Source organism: Suncus etruscus, chromosome 2 (genome assembly GCF_024139225.1).
Source record: "Suncus etruscus isolate mSunEtr1 chromosome 2, mSunEtr1.pri.cur, whole genome shotgun sequence".
NCBI lineage: Eukaryota > Metazoa > Chordata > Mammalia > Eulipotyphla > Soricidae > Suncus > Suncus etruscus.
The window spans coordinates 85554951-85578278 of record NC_064849.1 but is presented as its reverse complement, the minus strand read 5'-3'; the positions used below and the strand labels follow the sequence as shown (position 1 = coordinate 85578278).

The 23328-nt window shown below is 47.2% G+C and overlaps 1 protein-coding gene across 1 annotated transcript in view; it reads left to right on the top strand.

Moving 5' to 3' along the window:
* OTULINL (OTU deubiquitinase with linear linkage specificity like) overlaps positions 1 to 20587 on the top strand; it is a 30768-nt gene extending 10181 nt beyond the window's left edge. Inside the window, exons 2-8 of the mRNA XM_049768398.1 lie at positions 9728 to 9887; positions 10086 to 10117; positions 10337 to 10428; positions 11831 to 11980; positions 15563 to 15691; positions 17659 to 17928; positions 20107 to 20587. Coding sequence (XP_049624355.1) covers positions 9728 to 9887; positions 10086 to 10117; positions 10337 to 10428; positions 11831 to 11980; positions 15563 to 15691; positions 17659 to 17928; positions 20107 to 20280 — 1007 coding nt within the window. The 3' untranslated portion in view covers positions 20281 to 20587. The remainder of the gene's footprint in view (positions 1 to 9727; positions 9888 to 10085; positions 10118 to 10336; positions 10429 to 11830; positions 11981 to 15562; positions 15692 to 17658; positions 17929 to 20106) is intronic.
* Positions 20588 to 23328: the final 2741 nt, after the last annotated feature.

Below are 23328 nucleotides of genomic sequence, written 5' to 3'. Positions count from 1 at the left end.
CCAGCCATCCCATCTAAAGGGTGCCTCTCTCTTTCTTGTGTCCAGGAGTCACCCAGAGGGCATGAGCTGGCTCCTAGGGAGATGGGAACTTGGGTTTTATTCCGAGGGTGTATCCAAGTGATCATTAGGATTGTCCCTCTGTGGGAGAGGAAAGAACAGATTAGAGGGAAGCTGGGAATCCCCTGTGGGCTGGATCCTGAGCACCCACGATTAGTTTCACGATTGCAACAAATACTTCTGAACCTGGGTCTAGGAAGCAGGAGAGCAGGAGAAAGCAGAACAGGGGGTGGGGGGATGGAGTGGGCAGGATGTTTGCTTTACACATAGTCAACCCGGGTTTGATCCCCAGCATCCCATATGGTTCCCCCCCCCCCAGCCTGCCAGGAGTGATTTCTGAGTGCAGAGCCAGGAGTAATTCCTGAGTGCTGCTGGGGTGTACCCCCCCCCCCATTAAAGCAGACCCAGTCCTGATCCTTCAGGTCATATCAGAACATGGTTGTGTGGACTTGGATGAGAGGCTCTGTGGGGTACAGGGGAAGCAGGGAGCAGGGATTTGGTGAAGCCTGACATTGGGGATCAGCAAGTCAGCTTTGCTTAGGGAAGTGCAGTTAGACATTTAAGCAGAGCCAGAGAGTGATTCTGGGTGTCCCAGGGGGCCTGAGTGATAGCACAGCCATATAGCATGCAATGATAACACTGACCCAGGTTTGATTCCCAGCATCTTTATGGTCCTGCAAGTACTACCTGGAATAATTCCTGAGCACAGAACCAGGAGTAAACCCTGAGCACAGTTGATGTCCCTCCCCACTCCCCCCACCAAAAAAATGAGGAAAGAAAAACAACTGTTAGTTGGCCAGGGGAAGGAGGCGCAGAGCCCAGACCATCCTCGGGTGCCCGTGACTTGATAAGTGAGATTTTTCCTCTCTGGCAAGTTTTTTCCACTTGGTGGTTCAGAATATGAGTTGGCACTTGTGCCAGCTGAGGACATATTTGAGATAACGGGCAGGCCCAGGGCAGAATTTCCCAGCTCCTCTCCCCTGTGCTATCTCTTGGCCCTGGGCATAGGGAGATTTTTTAAAATTTTTTTTTAATTTAAACAATTTTCCCAAAACACAGGAACCAGAGCTATAATACAGCAGGGAGGGCACTTGCCTTGCATGTGGCTAACCTGGGTTCAATCTCTGGCATTCCTTTTGGTCCCCCAAGTACTGCCAGGAGTGAGTCCTGATTACAGAATCAGAAGTCAGCCTTGAGCACCTAAAAAATAAAGCAAGGACCGGAGCCATAGTACAAAGAAGAGGACATTTGCCTAGCACATGGCTGACCATATCCCTATCATCCCATATTGCTCTCTGAGCCTGCCAGGAGTGATTTCTGAGCTCAGATTTGACAGTAACCCCTAAGTACCACAGGGTGTGGCCTAAAACCCCAAACCAACCAACCAAACAAACAAAAACAGAGGCCATGGTCTACAACTTGTTTACATTAGTTTTAGGTGAAGTACTGTCCTCTGGTAACCCCAGTGCTCCCCATGCCCCCACCCCTAACCTGACTCTTCACCATACATTTTCTAACTGTGGTTATGGTGCTCTGAGACCCTCATTTTTAGCAGTGTGGGTTCCCCGATCTAGCTCTCAACAAGAACTGGCACCCCAAACAAGCCCAGGGCCAGTCTTTTGCCTCAAAGGCCCTCAGATGTTCTTAAAAAGCTGCCTTTTCTTTCTTTTCTTTTCTAGGGCTTTTTCATTTATGTATTATTAATTGAGTCACCATGAATTACAAAGTTATTCATGGCTGCGTTTCAGGCCTACAATGTTCCAACACAGACTTATCAGCAGTATCTAATCCCTTCACCAATGTCCCTAATAGGAAGTTGTTTCTTTTACTTTTTGGGTGGGGTAGAGTGAGGTGGAGGCAAGGCTTATACCTGGCTCTGTGCTCAAGAATCACTCCTGAGGGCTGGAGCAATAGCACAGCAGCAGGGTGTTTGTCTTGCATGCAGCCAATCCAGAATGGACCTAGGTTTGATCCTCAGCATCCCATATGGTCCTGGAGCCTGTAAGGAGAAACTTCTGAGCTCTGCCAGGAGTAACCCCTGAGCACCTCTGGGTGTGACCCAAAAACAAAACAAAACAAAAAAGAATCAGTCCTGGCTGGTTCGGGTAACCATATTGGGTACCAAGGATGGAACCCACATTTACCGTGTGCAAGGTAATTGCCCTTCCCACTGTACTATCACTCCGGTCCTAGAAAGCTGTTTTGTTTTGTTTTAATTTTTATTTTATTACAGAACCATGGTATACAAAGTTATTGCTAGTTGAGTTTTATGCCTATAATATTTCTTTTTTGGGGGGGGGCACACCCGGCATTGCTCAGGGGTTACTCCTGGCTGTCTGCTCAGAAATAGCTCCTGGCAGGCACGGGGGACCATATGGGACTTCGGGATTCGAACCAACCACCTTAGGTCCTGGTTCGGCTGCTTGCACAGCAAACGCTGCTGTGCTATCTCTCTGGGCCCTGCCTATAATATTTCAACACCAGTTCCACTGCCATGTCTAGTCCGTCATCTCCCCCCAACCATCAACCTTTTTTTTTGTTTTGTTTTTTTGGGTCACACCTGGTGGCGCTCAAAGGTTACTCCTGGCTCTATGCTCAGAAATCGCTCCTGGGAGGCTCAGGGGACCATATGGGATGCTGGGATTTGAACCACTGACCTTCTGCATGAAAGGCAAACACCTTACCTCCATACTATCTTTCCAGGCCCCCATCAACCTCTTAACCTGTTCCCTTGGCAGATGTATCCAAGTTCCACGGTTAGTTGCAGCTTGGATCTCATGCTCTCAGTGCTGTGGAGTCTGTGAAGCTATTTCTTTCTTTTTTTGCTTTGGGGATTTGGGGTCACGCCGAGCAGCGATCAGGGGTTACTCTATCTCTTCACTCAGAATCTTTCCTGGAAGGTTCCAGGGACCATATGGGATGCTGAAGATCAAACCCAGGTCCGTCCCCAGTTGGCAGCATGCAAGGCAAGTCCCTACCACTGTGCTATCCCTCTGGCCCCAAAAGAATTGTCCGAGGATTTGTTTTGTTTTGTTTTGTTTATAGGACACAGTCGGCAGTGCTCAGGGGGGCTACTCCTGCTTCTGTGCTCAGAAATTGCTACTGGCAGGCTCAGGGGACCATAAAGGATGCCAGGGATCGAACCCAGGCTGGCCACGTGCAGCATGCAAGGCAAATGCCCTACCTGAGGAGCTCTCACTCCCGCAGAAGCTATTTCTTAACTGAGCAGAATCTAACCCCAAAACACACTAGCACTGGATGCCTGGCCCTGCCCTGTGTCAGAGTTGCTAGGTGCTAGTTTCAGGCCCCCCTAAAACCTCTGGCTGTTTCTGCCTCTCCAATGAAAAGCCAGCCTGGAACAGCCCCCATAGACCACCCTCAGAGGGACTGTTAGACTGAATCACAACTAGTCGACCTGTAGTGTAGATAGAGGCAGAGTTCTTCGAGGTCCTGGTGTAAACCCGGCCTCGGACGACATCCTGTGATGCTGTGAAGAGTCATCACTTGGCAGAGGAACCTGTCATGGGGTCGAAACCTGATATGGCAATGGCATTGGTCACCGTCACATATCTGACCACACCTGCCTTGATGGTGCAGAACTTCCCAGCTTTCTCGGCTATTCCAGAAGCATCTAAAACCCTGGCCTGTCTCGGCTTCCCCAACCTGGTGGAGCTCGGATTCCCATGCTTGCTCTGCTGACTAGTTCCCCTGGCCAGGGTCCCAGCATTCGAGTTAGGCCCAGCTGGGACCAGATGCCAACAGAGGCTCCAAGCTGTGGGATGACGTCACCAGTTGGCCTGGTGATGGGCCCAGGGGGTTGGGGTGGGGAGACTTAAAACCATGCTCACAGAATCATGCTAGATTTGGACCCATAAAGCAAGGCTGCAGAGAGAAAATGGGTTCCCACAAGAGGGGTGAGTTTGTACCTGAGAGGCCCATAAGGTCTGGGTGGCAGTTAGTTAGTGGGGAGGCTGAGAGAGAGAGAGAGAGAGAGAGAGAGATAGAGAGAGAGAGAGAGAGAGAGAGAAGAGAGAGAGAGAGAGAGAGAGATCCCTATAGCACTGCCAAGAGTAACCCCTAAACTAGGAGTAATTATGCTCAGATCTGGGTTCCAAACTCAAATTCAAAATTTCAGAGGCAATGGTGGGAGGTCACCTGCTCTTGTTCTTAACCATCCTCTGGTGTATCCCATTGTGTTATAGTTGTCTCAACTCTCCATGGTCTCTCTTGGACTCTGCCTTTGGGGTTTTTTTGAGGGTAGTCATGGAGGCTAAGTGATTGACAGATGGTGGAAGCCTGGAGTGTATCTTTTTTCTTTTTTACATTTTCTGTTTTTCCTACAAAAATAATTTGAAGTTTCTATAATTTCAGTTTTAGATGCCACTCTATTACTGAGTTGTAAGATCTCGACAAAATCAAACTTTAGTCTTTAAGTTGCTTCCATTCTACTATTCTGTACCAAAGCTTTCAAAACCATTATGCCAAAAGCATAGAATGACCCCCTACTAAAAAACCATCCTCAATTTAGTCACTAAGTCGAAGAATGCAGAATGTATTTAACAGAGATCCTATACATGGATTTGTAAAACCTTGCGCCTTAGTGACCAGATTACACAGCCTATGTATTGAGAAACTGCCTATGTAACAGGAATCCAGACAAAATGAAGGGGGGAATGGGACAGTTAAAAAGTTTACATGTTTGGGCCCGGAGAGATAGCACAGCGGCGTTTGCCTTGCAAGCAACCGATCCAGGACCAAAGGTGGTTGGTTCGAATCCCGGTGTCCCATATGGTCCCCCGTGCCTGCCAGGAGCTATTTCTGAGCAGCCAGCCAGGAGTAACCCCTGAGCACCGCCGGGTGTGACCCAAAAACCAAAAAAAAAAAAAAAAAGTTTACATGTTCCTTTGTACCTTCAGAGAAACATCTCACACTCCAACACTCAATACCTATTTAGAAGGAGCAAGGAGACACATAAAACAGGTTAAGTTTTCTTTTTAAAAGAGAAATTCCGGGGCCGGTGAGGTGGCGCTAGAGGTAAGGTGTCTGCCTTGTAAGTGCTAGCCAAGGAAAGATCGCAACTGCGGTTCAATCCCATATGGTCCCACCAAGCCAGGGGCAATTTCTGAGCACTTAGACAGGAGTAACTCCTGAGCATCAAACGGGTGTGGCCTGAAAAAAACAAAAGAAAAAAAAAGAGAAATTCCCTTTCCTTAAAATTACTCCACTGACATACTACCAAATTCTTATCAGGGATGAGATATAACTAAAACTTACAATTTCTCAGTTAGACCAAGTTTTTATAATTTTAGCAATGGGAAACCTGTAGTGTATTTATTTCAGTCTGGGTCCTTCCTCACTAGCAGGCCTGGTGCTACACTCAGCTCTTCCGGGAAGGATCCAACCACTGAAGCCACTTACTGTTACACTGAGAGCATTTGATTGTATTTATTTAGGTGGTGGTTTTCTTTTATAATTAATATATTTATTTAAGCACCATGATTACGTCATCTCACTCATCTGTATGTGGTTTTGGGGGGAGGGGCATCATACCTGGAAGTGCTTCAGGCTTACTCCTGGTTCTGCACTCAGGGACCACTCCTGATGTTTGGGAAATTATAGCGGATGCCAGAGATTGAATCTACGTTGCTTCATGCAGGGCAAGTGCCCTACATGTTGTCCTGGTGCTTCTGGTGCATTTGTTTGTTTTTGTTTGGGCCACACCTGGCAGCACTTGGGTTACTCCTGGTTCTGTGCTCAGAAATCACTCCTGGCAGACTTAGGGACTGTATGGGATGCCTGTGATTGAACCTGGGTCCATTCTGGATTGGCTGCATGCAAGGCAGTGCCTTACCACTGTGTTATTGACCTGGCCCCTTCTGGTACATTTTAAACCTCCTCATCCAACTCCAATTTGGAAGCGAAATTGGCCTTTGCTGGAGATGGTGCAAGCAGAGGGGACTGTGCTTTGAAAACTCCAGGTCCTGGAGTTGATCTCCTGAGCACAAGCTACCACACATCCCCCATCCCCTCTTCTACAACAAGGAAAGGGCAAGTGAGATGGAGTATGAACTTTCGTGCCGAGGCCCAGCCCTATCCCTGGCACTGCAGGGAATCGGAGCTGAGAACCCTCTCCAAAGACTTAGCTGGAAGTAACCCCAGCACTACCAGTATTGCCTCAAAACAAACTCCAAAATGAAACTTCTCATGCACGCAAATGCAAACAGTGGTCAGCTGGGATGGCCATCTCGCTGACAAATGCCCGGATTCACTACCCCAGTACAAGCCTGGACGTAGGCACGCACCCATATGCACACCCCTGGCGGTGTCAGACTCTGAGTGTCTGGCTCTCAGGCCTCTCAGCCCCCTGTGCCGACACCGGCATGCCCGGTCCTATGTCTGCAGGAAGCAGCAGGTTGGGCCCTGCCCAGTCTCTCTCTTAGCTCACAACTTTCCAGATAACAACCCTTGCTTGGGGCTGCCCTTCCCTGTGACTGGATCGGGCTGCTATGGGTTTCAGGACTTCACAGAGTGGAGAACCAGTGGGGTGGGACAGAATTTACTCCCACCCTGCCCAACACTCCTGAGAATGGGTGATAGATCCTTCCGGGTCTCTCTTGTGTTGCAGACACATACAAGTAGTCATGCCTGGCACCCGTGGGTGTGTGCGGACCCTCCCCCATTCTTAGACCCGTCCCTCCTTGTGGTCTCTGTGAGTTCCACATTGTCCGCTATGCCCAGCGGCCCAGCTGGGACACCCACAGGGACCAATGAGAGTTTTATGTTCCAGAACTAACCCTGTCCCCAGCTATGAGGGTTCCTCACTGTGGGAGACCCAGTTACCCAGTCATGCTAGGTGGGGGTCAGGCTTGGGGGCTGGTCACGTAGGGGGCATGGTGCTAATGTTTCCTGGCCCCTGAGGTGGTGCATACTCAGGAACAGTGTCCCCCAAAGGACAAGAAGCTCCCATGCCCCTGTCAGGCTGGTCCCTCCTGGCTTCAGCCTGAACCTCATGTGGAGTGTCCAGCCCTGAGTTCTTAGGATCTTGAGTGGAGGGAGGTTCTCCCCAGCAGTGCCCAGGAGACCTGGGGGTTCCTCTTGCAGTTTTCAGTCATCTGGACCTGCAGATCACCATGAGGACCCCAACTTAGCCTCTTCTCAGGCCTTGAGGTATGAGGTGCCCTGGCCTCACCCAGCACTTCTAGGGACCATATGGTTTTGGGTCCAGCGTTTCCCTGGTGCAGCCCTGCCAGCTCGAGCAGAGGGCACCAGGGACCAGCTGGCTCACCCCGGGGATCCCCGGAGTTTTCTTCGGAGACGGTTGGGTCAGGGCTGAGCTACCGTGGGGCCCCCAGTCCCCATCAGCATAGCCACATGGTTTCCGGTATTGCAGTATCTTTTAGTTTTGTTTTCAAGTGTTTTTTTTTTTTTTTTTCTTTCTCTCCTTTCTTTTTCAGGTTTCCTGTTTGAATGTTTGCATTCTTTCAACTCTGGCAGAATTTCGGGGAGTGGAACAAATTTCTGAGTAGAATTTCAGCAAACATGCAAAATAGTGGCTTTCTGTTTGGGTGGTTTCTGTCTGTGGTTACATCTGGAGGCCTGGTGGGAGGATTGCGGAGAGGATTGTCAAGTGTATGTGTGTGTGTAGGAGGTTGGGGTTCTGGGAACATCATTCAGGGAGTCCTGAGCCCTGTAAGCCTTGAAAGAGGAGGGGGCTCAGCTCTGGAGGCCCCTGAGACAACCCACCGGTATCCACTTTGCTGTGTAACAGCAACACATGGAACATTGCTTCGTACATAAACTCATTCCTGGCACTGTCAAAGAAACTTGACTTTTGGGGTTGTGGGAGATGGGGGTATAGGCCACACTCAACTGTGCTCAGGGCTCACGCCTGGCTGTTTTCAGGGATTCCTCCTGGTGTTAAGCAGTGCTGGGACCATCCCAGGGTCAGCTGCGTGCAAAACAAGCACCTTAATCCTTGTCCTATCTCTCATAATTACCAGTCATTTCCTTTCTGAGGGGGGGGGGGTGGACACACCTGGTGGCTTTGCTCCTGGGCCTGCACTCAGGAATCACTCCTGACAGGCTCTGAGGACCATATGGGATGCCAGGGATTGAACCTGTGTTGGCTGTGTGTAAGGCAAATGTTCTCCCTGCTGTGCTATCGCTCCAGCCCCTACCTATCTCTGACTCTTCTCACTCTTGAGTCTTGGGGGCTGGAGCCTTCTCACAGGCCTCTGGGCAGGTTAGTGTCTCCCAATGTGGGGGATACCCTGGGTTGGGGAGATACTGGAGCAATCTCAGGAGGTCATGTTCCCTCAGGTACAATCAGGGGCCACATCCTGTTTGCTTGAAGAGTGTAGATTTCCAGAGAGGCGCTGAGTAATCCTCATTCTGAGAACGGGCAGTAAACCAAGTGATGTGGGCCATCACTCTCGTCTCCAAGGCCTCTGATGGGGGATGGGGGATGTTGATTTCGGGGCTTCAGAGCTGTGGATGTGATGCTGGGTGAACCACGCCCCTCTCTCAGGTCTTTTTTTCTGCCTCAGTGGTTCTGGGCTCACTGGAAGAGAGGTAGCAGTTCCAGGAGGCCCTGTGTAGAGGGATAGAATCTGGGTCCTGTGCATGCAGCATTGCTTCGGTCTTGGTCCTGTGAGCCAGTTCCCAGACTTCCTTCTCTTTTCATAAGAGCCAATGCATTGAGGGGGAGAGTGGTGGGGGATACTCATATTCTTGGCTTAGAAGAATCAGTGGTCTCAAAAACATCATCCAACCGAAATGCCTCTTTAGAGGCAGCAGAGCCCAGTCCACATCTGATGACATTCTTCAAGGACATTCTTCTAAGTCCCTAAGAAAGTTGTTGGGTGCTGGAATAGCACTGCAAGGAGGGTGTTTGCCTTGCACGCAGCCAACTGGGGTTCAATCTTCAGCATCCCATATGGTTCCCCAAGCCTGCCAGGAGTGATTTCTGAGCCCAGAGCCAGGAGTCATTCCTGAGCACCGCCAGGTATGCCCCCCACACACCCAAAAACAAGATAGTTGGTTGGTTTTGTTTTGGTGCTACACCTGGCGTGCTCAGGACTTCCTCCTGGCTCTGAGCTCAAAAATCACACTTGGCAGTGCTTGGGGGACCATATGGGATGCTGGGGATTGAATCCAGATTGGCCACTTCCAAAGCAAGTATCTCCTCCTATACTGCCTCTCCTACCCAACAGTCAAGTTTATATGGAACCATGAAACACTCCACAGAGCCAAGTGAGAAATCAGAAATGGGAAGGCATGCCATTACCTAACGTGAAGCTATGCTGTAAAGCTAGAATGATCTAAATAGGGAGCCACAGGGGGCTGAGAATTTGGGTTCAAGAGCGAGGGACCCATTCAGGCATGTTGTTGGCTGTTACACTTGCCCTTGCCAGTAGTGTCCATGTACATATGGACTCACAATTCCATATATGTAGAAAGGCTTTGAAAATCTTTGTGTTGGCTGAAGAGATAGCACAGCAGGTAAGATGTTTGCCTTGCATGTGGCTGATCCAGACTTGATTCCTGGGGCTCCTGACGATCCCCCAAGCCTGCCAGGATTGATTCCTTAGTATAGATGCCAGTGATTCTCCCCAAATAGACCGAGGACTCATGCAGTCATGTTAAGCTTCTTTATCACTAACGTTTGCAGGCAGCGGCCCAATTCACTCCTGGATTCTGGTTGCCAGGCAAGCCTTGGACACTGCCTGGAGAACAGCCACAGGGCCTGTGGGCCTGGTGACCTCCTTCCTGGTGGCCTCTCTCTGCTACTTGAGGAGACTGCAGCTGTATTTCGGGCACCAGCTGAAATGGTGGGTACTGGATTGGACCTTAGGTGTGTCTGTTGAAGTGGCCTGAAGGAAGCTGGCTTGGGGGCCTGGTTGGCTTGGCAGAGGTCTTGGATTTCATCCCATATCACCAAAAACATGAAAAAAGGATTAAATTTCAGTATTTCCAATAGCCTTGATATTCAAAGTAGAATTTTTAACACCAATCCCTTTCTCTTCCAGGTGGATTGGCTACCTGCAGAGAAAATTCAAAAGTAAATATCTCCATGCAAATGTTTCCTGACTGGGTAGGGGCAGGAAGGGCAGGCAGCGGGAAGGGAAACTTGATGCCCCTCTGCTTCCTGTTTGGCCCAGTGGGAAGGGAACCCTTTGATTTCTCAGTGGCCTAGTAGAGAAAAACTTGATGCCCCTTTGCTTTCCAATTGGCCCAGTAGAAAGAAATCTGATGCCACTTTGCTTTCTGATTGGTCCAGGGAACCTGAGCGTGGAGGCGGAAGTGGATTTGCTCAGTTACTGCAGCAGAGAATGGAAAAGAGACACGCCCCAGGCCATGCTGATGAGGAAGGTGCATGCTTCTGTGTGTGTGTGTGTGTGTGTGTGTGTGTGTGTGTGTGTGTGTGTGTGTGTGTGTGTGTGTAAAGCATTCAGGGTGGTGTGTTGAGCAGTGTGTTGCTGGGAATGTAGATGGAGGTATGTGTGTTTCTGAAGATGTGTGTGTGTATGTGTGTCTGTATGTTTGTGGTGTATCTGTATGTTATAGGAAATATGTGTATGGGGGTTGTGTGTTGCAGGGAATGTGTGTGTTTAGTATGTGGTGTGTTGGTGTGTGTATATATTACAGGGAATGTATGTGTTTGGTATGTGGTATGTGTTACTAGGAATGTGCATGTATATATAAAATGTTGGGGACCAAGCCCCAGGGTTACATACATGGTCCACGTGTGCTGTCCCACTAGCTCCAGTCCTGACCCAATTATAAATATTCCTAGCAGTGCTGTCTCACCTTGTCACTCATAAAAAAAAAGAAAAGAATCAAATGCTTTTTGGCCTAGTCTCAGGAGAACAAAGGTGGTGGGCTGGACTGAGCCCGGCGTGCTCTGGACTCAGGGTCACTCAGTGACCTGAAGTGTTGGCAGCCATCCTGGTAACCCCCCCCCCAGCACTTCTGCTTGCCACCCTGGTGTTCCCAACTCCTAGGACCCAAGTAACACCACAGCCATTAATGCAGAAGCTGAGCTTTCATGCCTGATTGGCTGAATATCCCCAGGAAGGACTCTCAGGTCTCTTTAGCATCTCTTGGGGGGAACCCCCTAATATGAAAGTATAGAATATTTGGGGGCCATAACTAACAGTGCTCAGGGCTTCCTTACTCCTGGCTCTGCACTTGGGTATACTCCTGGCAGCATCCAGGGGAACCTAGGTAGTGCCAGGGATTGAACCTAGGTCAGCCGCCTATAAGGCAAGAGCCCTCCCTGCTGTGCATTCTTCTGACCCCCAGATTTTTCATTGTGGCCTCGTTGTGTTCAGGCACCTCCATTTGTAGTGGAAGTCTCATGCCCCAGTCTCCAGGGATTGGGCAGTTCGGGTTTGGAAGCGACATCGACGCAGCAAATAATCCACAAAAGGTTAGGGGGCTAAAACAAGTTCAGGAGCTTTCACCACAAGCTCTCTGCCAGCAGGCCAAGGGTACTGGCAGGCAGACAGGCTAGCTGTGGGCCAAAAGAGGAAGAAGTCTCTCTGACCCTCTCGGGGTCTTTATTGGGAAGAGCAGGACCAACCCTGTGTGTAAAGAATAGATTGGGGTAGAGTGCAAAGCGGGACAAGCAGCAGCAAAGGAGAATTATCCTGAATAGTGTAAGAACCGGTTACTCCAACATTGGTGGGTATCTCATTGTTCCTGTTTGTGGGTCCCATCAGAAGTAACACCCCTTCCCTGCTTTCTTCTTCTGGTCACCCCCCTCCTAAAGGCATATGAAGAGCTATTTTGGAGGCACCATGTCAAATGCATTCGGCAGGTCAAGAGTGACCACTATGCAGCACTGAGATCCGTGCTGTTCCAGGTTCTCAGCCAGGGCCTCCCTTTCCCATCGTGGATGAAGGAAAAGGACATCGTTAAGGTAAGAATTGGGGTCCCCGAGCCAGGGAGCACCTGTGGATGAGGGGTGCATCCCTGCCCAATGCTCTGGGTATTTTCTGGGTGCCCAGGCATAAAGGGCAGCAGGGTGAGCCGGAGGGGTCCTTGAGCCCCCATTTCTACATGCAGCACCCTCATCCCAGGAAGAAGACACCAACCTCAGTTCTGTGCAGGGGCTTGTAACGCTGCTTTCCTTATGAACTCCATGACCCGTTCAGTTTTTCCCATCTCCTCTGCCTGAACAGGAGCCTTGGCAAATGCATATAGCGGCAACCAGGCCTTTCTCCACCTTCTCTGGGGCCAGAGAGGCAGGACTGGGGTTGAGATGATTGCCTTCCTGAGTTCCAATCCCAGCATCCCATATGGTCCTCTGAGCCTGCAGGAAGTGATCTCTGAGTGTAGAGCCAGGAGTAAGCCCTGTGCATCACTGGATGTGTCCCCCAAATAACAAAGAACCCTAAGTTGGTGACTTTTCTTGACTCTGGCCACCCTTTCAGCCTTCCCATGTGCCTTGATTCTAACAGCTGGTCCCAATAGAATATCCTGGGAGGTCCAGAGAACCATTTGGCTATGATTAAGAAATGCTGGTATATCCAAGCAACTAAAGCTCTTCTCCTACTTTCTAGAATTGGAAACAATTTGTTCACAGTTGGTTCTGTGAATTGGGCCCTTTTCCGACTCCTAAGCATGCTGTGGATTTAAAACTTCTCTTCTTATGAGTTCCTGAACCTGAGATCAAGCGCCTTGGTTTCTTTTCTTTCATTTTGCCTTTTGTCTGTGGTGAATGAAATGGTGAATAAATGACCCCTAAGGAGGAGTTTGAGGGATCCACAGTACTCTTCCTTTTGGTTAACTCCTGGAAGTGAGGTTTCAATGTCAGGTGTCTGTGGGATCTTGTAAGAACTTGCCACACTGTTTCCCAAAGGTTCAGCCAGTTTTTTCCCCAACACCAGGACCCTAAAATTGTTCCAGATCCCTTATTCTTGCAGTCATCAGCCTTGGTTTGAGTGTTTGTCTGTTGGTATTGTGTTTGCCTAACCTAAGGAATCCCTGCTGTTGGACTTATTGTTCATGGATTTATTAACCATCCTACTGAAATCCCAAAGTGTAAAAATGTTTTGCTCATTTTTTTCAAAATGGAATTGTTTGTGTTATGAATTAGTGATTAAGTTTTGAGGACTTTCCCATATTTTTGCTCAAATTTTATCACTTTATCACTTGTTGATAGGATTTGCAGCTATTTCTCTCTGTCTGTACCTTGTCTAGTTTTTACTTTTTAAATAGCATATTAAAAATTAGTATATTTTTGATGAAGAACATGATTTTTTTATTTGTTTTAGTTAGTTTTACTTTGGAGGCTAGACCTTGCACTGCTCAGGGCTTACTCCTGGCTCTGTCCTCGGGTCACTCCTTGGAGGCTTTGTGGACCATATGGAGTGCCATGCCAATGCCTGCCTGCTTTCCTGTCACTCCTGCTCCTGATTATTTATTTTTAATATAGTAGGTCTCATTTAGGTGGTGCGTTTAAAGATAGAAAAGCAGAGAACAGAAGGTACCAGATAAGTGTAGTGACACATGTTCAATTTCCGTAATGTTTTGTTTATTCAGAGTTGTTTTCATTAGTTATTATTTCCTCTGGCAAATCTAGTTAACCCCTAGTTAAGGCAGGGGTGTTACTTCCAGGAGATTAGACGAGCATATCCCATACCTAAAAGAGTTCTGTAAAACATATTGTAGTCTTTGATTTACAGTGGAATATTTGGTGTAACAGAGGTTAAATTCTCTATGTTGAGTACAAAATTGCTCAGCGGCATGTCCAAGCTAGGTTTAAAGTTCAAAGCAGGTCATCTAAAACCCAGGCACTGCCTGAATATGTGTGTGTGTGTGTGTGTGTGTGTGTGTGTGTGTGTGTGTGTGTATACTCTTGATTACAAATAATTTCTGGCATGCTGGGATGGATAATACAGTGGTGGATAGGGCATTTGCCTTGCATGAAGCCAACTTGGGTTTGATCCCTAACATCCCATATGGTTCCCTGAGCACTGTCAGGAGTAATTCCTGAGTGTAGAGCACTTCTGGATATGGTTCCCCAATTTCCTCCCAAAAATGAGTTGTTTCACCTTGCAAGATTGTTTCCATAGAGTTCAAACATAAAGCTTTCCTCAGTGGTAAAACTGAGGAATTAAGAGTACTATCCTTGAGGTTGGAGTGATAGCACAGTGGGTAGGGAGTTTGCCTTGCACATAGCTGTCCTAGATTTGATCCCCAGCATCCCATATGGTCCCCTGATCCTGCCAAGAGTAAGTTTTTGTTGTTGCTGTTTTTGAGCCACACCCAGTGATGCTAAACTCCTGGCTCTGCACTCAGAAATTACTCCTGGCTTGGGGGACCATATGGGATGCTGGGGATCCATCCCAGGCCCGTCCTGGGTTAGCTGCATGCAAGGCAAAAAATACCCTACTACTGCGCTATTGCTTCAGCCCCTGTAGGAGTAATTTCTGAGCACAGAGCCAGGAGTAACCCTGAGTGCCAATGGATGTGGTCCAAAAATTAAAAAAAAAATGAAAGAAAAGGGGCTAGAGCGATAGCACAGTGGTAGGGCATTTGCCTTGCACATGGCCAATCCAGGATGGACCTGGGTTTGATCCCTAGCATTCTATATTGTCCCCCAAGCCTGCCAGGAGAGATTTCTGAGTGCAGAACCAGGAGTAACTCCTGAGTGCTGTTGGGTATGATTCCCCCCCCCCCCCAAAAAAAAGAGGAAAAAAAATGACCCATACACTAGAGAAATAATTTTGGGGAGGAGGTGTTTACTTTGCATACAACCAAGCTCATTTGTATGCAAATTGTATCCAAATTATATGCAAATTTAAATGTCATTCCTAGCACTGCATATAGATCACGAATACCAGCAGGAATGACTTCTGAGCACAGAGCCAGGAGTATCCCTGAGCACTGACAGGTGTGCCTCAAACCAAATAAATATATATTTTTGTTTGTTTGTTTTGTTTTTTTGGGCCATACCCAGTGATGCTCAGGGATTACTCCAGGCTATGCGCTCAGAAATCGCTCCTGGCTTGGGGGAGCATATGGGACATAGAGGGATCAAGCCAAGGTCTGTCCTAGGTTAGCACATGCAAGGCAAATACCCTACCGCTTGTGCCACTGCTCTGGCCCCAATATATATATATATATATATATGTTTTCATTTAATCGCTATTACATATTTATATATACTTTTAACTCAATTAGTATTACTTTTTATTTGTTACTGCTGCTGTTAAATGAAGATTGCTAAATGAAATGAGATTTTTACGATGACCTCTAAGCTGATGTAATAAATGTTGAGAAACTGGGACCAGAGCTGAAGTACAGTGGGTAGGACATTTGCCTTGCACACCACCATCATGGGTTCAATACTTAGCACCCAACTACCAGCAGGAGTGATCCCTGAGTATAGAGCCAGGAATAAGCTCTGAACACTACCAGCAGTGGCTCGCAAATAAAACAAAAAATAGACAAAAGTTGAAAAACTAATCCAAGTCGGCATCACTTCCTTTTCAAGCTTCCTGAAAAGCTGCTCTTTTCACAAGGCTGCAATTGGATCCAACAGTACAGCTTCGGTCCTGAGAAGTACACAGGCTCGAATGTGTTTGGAAAATTACGGAAATGTGTGGAGTTGCTGAAAACCCAGGTGAGTGGGTGTAGAGTAATCATGGTGTCCTGGACATTTCAAGTTGCCCCTTTTCTGCTGTTTCAGGCTTATCTCCCTGAAAGGCAGGCAGGAAATGCAGCAGAAGCACCTCTTGTCTTAGTGGCTGATGTCTCCCTGCCCTGCCCTTCCCCAGTGATGCTGAGGACAGTTCAACAGACTTGAAGTCCTAGAAGGTGATGCGTTGATGTGGGTGCGTCCCACTGGTGGCTCACACTTGCAGGTAGCTTCATTAACACAAGTTGTTGTGCCAGCCTCAGTATTAAGGAGGCTTCTGGTGCCGGTCAGATATTTTTGTTTTCCCTAGAGAAAATATGGTATATTAGAACATGTCCTTTTCATAACGGAGGCAGCAAAATTTAATCATTTGAGGTGCCTGGAGCGATAGTACAGTAGGGAGGAAGTTTGCTTTGCACGAAGCTGATCTGGGTTCGATCCCCGGCATCCCATATATAGGTCCCCTGGGCCTACCAGAAGTAATTTCTGAGTGCAGATCCAGGAAGTAACCCCCAAGCACTGTCAGGTATAAACACTGCCTCCTCTCCAAAGAAGAAAAAGTTAAAAAAAGCATTAGTATCTGACTGAGAAGTTTTCCTGCCTTGGGATGGAGCAATAGCACAGTGGGTAAGGTACTTGCCTTATATGCAGCTAACTCAGGCAGACCCTGGTTCGAATCCTGGCATCCCATATGGTCCCCTGAGCCTGCCAGGAGCAATTTCTGAGTGCAGAGCCAGGAGTAACCCCTGAGCGCCGCTGGGTGTATCCCCAAACCCAAAACCCAAAACCCAAAAATAAATAAATAAAACACAAAGTTAAAAGAATTTGTTTGGGGCCAGAGAGATAGCACAGCAGTGAGGCGTTTGCCTTGAATACGGCCAAACCAGGATGGATGGTGATTTAAATCCTGACATTTCATATATATATGGTCCCCCGTGCCTGTCAGGAGCAATTTCTGAGTGTAGAGCCAGGAGTAACCCCCGAGCACTGCCTAGTGTGACCCAAAAACAAAAACAGGAAAAAAAAGCAAAAGCAAAACCAAGAATTCATCCTACTTATTAACAATGACATAGATTTTGGGATTATTGAAATGAATCTTCCTTGGAGGAAATAAAGAGCATAATTTTCCTTTGTGGTTGGGCCACTCTTGGTGTTATTCAGGGCTGACTCCTGGCTCTTCACTCAGAAGTTACTCCTGCAGTGCTCAGGGGACCATAAAATAGATGCTGGGGATTGAACCCAGTCAGTCATGTGCAATGCTGTTCCCCCCCCCCCCCCCCCGAGACTGACCTCTTACTCTGCAGCTTGGTCTTCTGAAGGTGTTTTAGAAAAGCGACTTGCTTATTCCTAATAAGTGGTACTATTGGGGTTGGGGGAGGCCTTAGAATTTTATATATGTAATTTTTTTTTTGTAAAAATAAGTCACTTGGGGCCAGAGTGATAGCACAGCCAGAAGAGCGCTTGCCTTGCACGCAGCCGATCTGGGTTCAATCCTTACATTCCTATAGTCCCTGAGCCTATCAGGAAAAATTTTAGAGCACAGAGCCAGGATTAACCCCTGAGCACCACTTGGCATGGTCCAAAAACAAAACAAAACAAAAGTAACATTTACTCATGGTTGAATAATACACCCAGAATCAGGGAATTGGAGGTATAAAACCCGAGGGTTCAATCCCTAGTGATTTCCTGAGCACTTCAAAGTGAGCCCTGAATGTATCACACACTGCTAAACCTGGACCAGTGGCACAAATAGCACCGGAAGTGGCTTCTGGTCTCCCCTGAGCACTGCTTGGGGAGCTCTGGGCAAAGCAACCGTCAGAAGATATGTGACGTACATGAAGTTAGAGTTTCTTGCCTGGTGGGTTCATCTCTGTCTTTTCTAGCTGCAGTGTCCTCTCTGCATTTGCCTTTTTCCCTCACCCAGCTTTTCCCTTTTCCACCTGCCTTTCCAGTGGACGGAATTTAGCGGGATCCGAGACCAGCACAAGCGAGGCAGTTTGTGCAACTGCCTCTTCTCGAATGCTCTTCTGGAACACAAGCTCTACGAAGCCGTGAAGTTCCTGATGCTCTACCAGGTCACAGACATGTACGAGCAGATGAAGACTAAGAAGCCAGTGCCTCCTCTCTTCCGACTCCTCTTCTCCAGAGAAACTTCCTCGGACCCACTGAGCTTCATGATGAACCACCTGAATTCTGTAGGAGACACTTGTGGGCTAGAGCAGGTAAATGGGGCAGAAGCTTCGTGTGTGTGTGTGTGTCTGTGTGTGTGTGTGTGTCTGTGTGTGTGTCTGTGTCTGTGTGTGTGTGTGTGTGTGTGTTTCGCAGGGAGGCATGTGGGGATGACTTTCAAGTGGTGAAAGCTGGGTAGTGGAGGGTCTCTTGTTTCCAACTCAGAGGTGGACAATAGTGATCAGGTTCTCCATTACAAGTGGCAGAGAAGCCTTGGACAAGCTCCTGAACCTCCCCTCACTTCACCCCTCTACCAGCTGGGAAAGTTTCCCCAGGGTGGACTTTGGCTGCTCAATAGCAGGTAGAAAGAAATCACTGGAGATTTTTAAATTCAGGAAATCCTTTCTTATCTCCATAGAGAATTTTGTTTTGCTGGACTTTGCTCCAAGGCACACATAGTTAGCTGGCATTATTTTTATTATGCGTTGATTTTTATTGATTGATTTTTGAAGTTACTTTATTTAAACAGCATGGTTTACAAGGTTGTTCATATTGCATGATATATAATACATGGTTTTTTAAAAGTTGCAAAGTTGTTCATGATTGAGTTTCAGTCATACAGTGAACAGCACCTTTCATCAGTGCACTTTTACTGCCACCAATGCCATCCAACAGTTTCCCTCCTGTCCTCTCCCTTGACTGCCACTGTGGCAGAACTTTTTCCTCCTCTCTTTCCCTCTCAGTTTTTCTATTTTTCTCTCTTCCGTTTTTTTGGTTTTTGGGTCACACCTGACAGCGCTCAGGGGTTACTCCTGGCTCTACACTCAGAAATCACTCCTGGCAGGCTCGGGGGACCATATGGGATGCCTGGATTTGAACCACCATCCTTCTACATGCAAGGCAAGCACCCTACCTCCATGCTATCTCTCCGACCCCTCTTTCTTCCTTTTTTACCCTTTTAGACACTGCGGTTTGCACATTGTTCATGAAGGGATATCATGCATATCACTTTATCCTCTTTCAACACCCAGTTTTGTCCAGAGTGATCAGTTCCAACTCTCATTGTCATAGTGGTCCTTTCTCTGCCCTAACTGCACTGCTTCACTCTTTGTGGCAAGCTTCCCATCATGGACTGGTGATCCTGACCCTCATCTCTATTATCTTTATTATCTATTATTACAATACTACCTTTTATTAATATATTCCACGAATGAATGCAATCATTCTATGTCTATACCTCTCCTTCACTTATTTCATTCAACATAATATTCTCCATATCCATCCATGTATAAGCAAATTTCTTGACTTAATTTTTCCTAATAGTTATTTATTTATTTATTTATTTTTTTTTTTTTTGGTTTTTGGGCCACACCCGGTAACGCTCAGGGGTTACTCCTGGCTATGCGCTCAGAAGTTGCTCCTGGCTTGGGGGACCATATGGGACACCGGGGGATCGAACCGCGGTCCGTCCAAGGCTAGTGCAGGCAAGGCAGGCACCTTACCTTTTAGCGCCACCGCCCGGCCCCCCTAATAGTTATTTTATATTCTACTCTGTATACACTGATTTTAAATGCTATATTTTTAAATCCTTGTTGGGGGACTGGAACAAGAGTACAGCAGGTAGGACACTTGTCTTGCACTTATCCAACCTGGCTTCACTTCTCAGCACCCCTTTTGGCCCCTGAGATTACCAGGAGTGATACCTGAGCTCCAAGTCAAGAGGAGCCCTGAGTACTTCTGAGTGTGGCTTCAAAAACAAAACAACTGGGCCCGGAGAGATAGCACAGTGGCGTTTGCCTTGCAAGCAGCCAATCCAGGACCAAAGGTGGTTGGTTCAAATCCCTGTGTCCCATATGGTCCCCCGTGCCTGCCAGGAGCTATTTCTGAGCAGACAGCCAGGAGTAACCCCTAAGCAACGCCGGGTGTGGCCCAAAAACAAAACAAAAAACAACCAAACAAAAACAAAAAAAACAACCAACCAAACAAAAAATATCCCTAGTTAGAAAAAAGGTGTGAGTTTCATAATGAGCTTTTATATTGGATTTCTTTGCTGGCTTTTTGTTTATTTGGGGACCATACTTTGGCATGTTCGGGCACTACGTCTGATAGAATAATTATGGGGGGTCACTGTAGTCATGCTCTGGGGATTGAACCTGTGATATTGGGGATTAAACCTGAGGGTCTCTGGCATCTGGACTATGCCTTGGTGACCTTTCTCTTCCCTTCCCCAGATCGATCTGTTCATACTTGGGCACTCCCTGGAAGTCAAGATTAAAATATTCCGACTGTTCAGGTTTAACTCTAGGGACTTTGAAGTTTGCTACCCAGAGGCGCCCCTCCGGGAATGGCCTCAGATCTCCCTGCTGACCGAGAATGACCGCCACTACCATGTGCCCGTCTTCTAAGCCTGCATGGACGGGCACTGGCTCTCTCGCCACCTCCATCAACAGTGCTCATCTGGGAGCAGAGAAGCATTTCTCAGAGACCAGAGCTCATGTTTTCGACCACCAAAGGTCCTTCTTCCTGGACCCCTGGACACTTAGCCAGCAGTGGGTGACACATGGTCTGGGGGCCTCTCCCCACAGCTGCCTTGTGAGATAGGCGGGGATCTGAGTGTGTTTAAGGGATCCCTGAGGATCTTACACACTTAGTGTAAGTGTGGAGAGCACTCGGTTTGGATGTTTCATCTGGACAAGAAGCTACAGCTGGGAAGAGGAGCTGTGAGAAGAGAGGAAAGAACCAACCTGGAGAGAATTTACCTCTCACGTTTCTGTTCTTTTATTGTTAGTTTTTGGGCCACACCCAGGTGGCACTCAAGGGTTACTGCTGGCTCTGCCCTCAGAAATTGCTCCTGGCAGGCTTAGGGGACTATATGCATGCCAGGGATCAAACCTAGGTCCATCCCAGGTTCGCCAGGTGCAAGGCAAACACCCTACCTCTGTTTTATCACTTCGGCCCCCAATGTTTTTATACTTTATTGAGAATCTTTTCTTTGGTGATGGAGTGAGAAAACGGTGAGAAGGTGCTTGTCTTGTGTGCAGCTGACCCGGGGTTGAGCCAAAACACCACAATCTGGTTCCCTGAGCAACACCAACAATGATCCCTGAGCATGGCCAATGTGCTTCTCCTCCTCCTCTGTCTCTTCTATCCTACCCCCAAATCTAGGGTTTGAGATTAGGGAGATGGTTCTAAATGCTGAAGCACATATTTTGCATCCACGAGGCTCTGGGTTCGGTCCTCAGCACTGCATGTATCCCCACATGACACCAGGAGTGTCCCCTCCCCTAAAAGCAGTCTTGCCCCTTGACTACATTGGGTTTTCCATGAACATGTACTTCGTCCCTGAGCATTACTTTCCTAGGAATCTTTGTAATATATTGATCGGTATGAAATTACCTAGAAAATAACTACTTGATTAAAACCAGGTGTGTATAAATCTGTACATAGACCCACATATACAGGATCAGTTTTATATCTATAGACATGCATAACCACTACTTTTGTAATGTTGTATAATTTTTCATCTTTCTATTTTTTGTTTTTGTTGGCCATGTTAATATGTTTTATATAGATTAAAAACATAAATCCTATAAATTAAGATAATTGAGGAATTATTGTTGAAGTGTCACCAAAATATTAAAAACTGGTGTGTTTAATATGGAGTGATGTGTATTCACTGTCTGGAATCTCATTGTGGAAGGAAGAATATTATCTCCTTGCTTGAATACTCTCTTTCTCTCACACATACACACACACATACATACATATACACATACATGTGTCTGGGCAGACTAGACCTGAACTTAAATTGAGAGTAGCAAACACAAGTTGACTAATTTTCCACATCTGTTTAAGATAATTGTTTTATCCATTTGACCTGTGGAACCTATTGTATAAATCTGTACCCCTGCAGTTGCATGACTGTCTTTTGGTGGAAGACATGGTTTGTTAAAATTTTACCCTTAAAACAGATAACCAGGGGCCGGGAAGGTGGCGCTAGAGGTAAGGTGTCTGCCTTGCAAGCGCTAGCGTAGGACGGACCACGGTTTGATCCCCCGGTGTCCCATATGGTCCCCCAAGCCAGGGGCGATTTCTGAGCGCATAGCCAGGAGTAACCCCTGAGCGTCAAAAATGGGTGTGGCCCAAAAACCAAAACCAAAACAAAACAAAACAAAAACAAACAAACAAACAAAAAAAACAGATAACCAATGCAGTTCTGTCAATCAGTGATATTTCAACAAAAAATTAATTCAACAACGAAATAAAATAAAACAGCAATGAAAGAACCACAAAAATCACCCTACCTTGATTCTTATCAGAGTGGTAAGTGTTAAGGAGGAAAACATGTAGAGATAGAACTTGAATTTGGGTTCTTGCCGAGTAGAGCAGGGATCGAGCAGTACCTAGAGCAGTACCTAGCACATACTCTGTCCACTAAACTATCTCTCAGGCCCACAAAAGACAGAAAAGAGTAATATTCCTATAGTCACTCCATATGCAAAGTGGCCAATCTGTGAGAGGATTTTATTCTAAAATCAGATAAGAACAAAGGCGTGCTTTTGTGTGTCTGGGATTATTTCATCACTTACAATGTTGGTCACAGAGACATCTAAATGTTGGCTTCACACAGGAAGTTCCTCTGGTGGGCTGAGTCTTGTTGGGACAGTATATCCTGACTTGGTAGAGGATATGTTAGCTCATCTCACATTTGTGATGGGATGAAACTTAAAATAACTTTTAGGTTTTTTTTTTAAACTTTCGGGGGGCTTTTGAGCCACCTCTGGCATTGTTCAGGAGTTACTCCTGCTTTGCGCTCAAAAATCACTCCTGGCAGTGCTCAGGGGACCATATGGAATGCTGGGGATTGAACCCATGTCAACCATGTGCAACCCACTATGCTGTCACTCTGGCCTCATATTTTTAGTATTTAATAATGAGAGATACAATAAAACCCATGGGAGCTGGAGTGATAGTTTAGCGGGCAGGGTATTTGCTTTGCATGTAAACAACCTGGGTTCAGTCCCCTGTATCCCATAAGCACTTCTAGCAGTTCAGGGCCTGAGTTCAGAGCCAGAAGTTCTGAACATTGCCTAAAAGCAATAAAATAAAAAAAGGAAAATTAATCAAATAATCCAAATGACTGAAAACAAAGCTCAGAGAGAACTCAATGGATTGGTGCACATCTCAGCATGTAAGAGGCTGAGTTGCATCCCTGGCCCCTGGCACAATGATCCCTTCCATGCTAGACATGGTTTGTGTGGTGAAATAGCTGGAGTGTGCCTGGTGTGGGTTGGAAGTACAGACCAGCTCCCTGCACTGCATCTGGTGGAGTGACATGGGTATAATTCTTGGTCCTCTAGCATTGCCTTTGCGGCCTGCAATGGCCTAGCTTGCCTGCACGTTTGAATTGTGTCCCGAAGTTGGACTCGGCCCTGCATGCTTCCTCTTGCTTC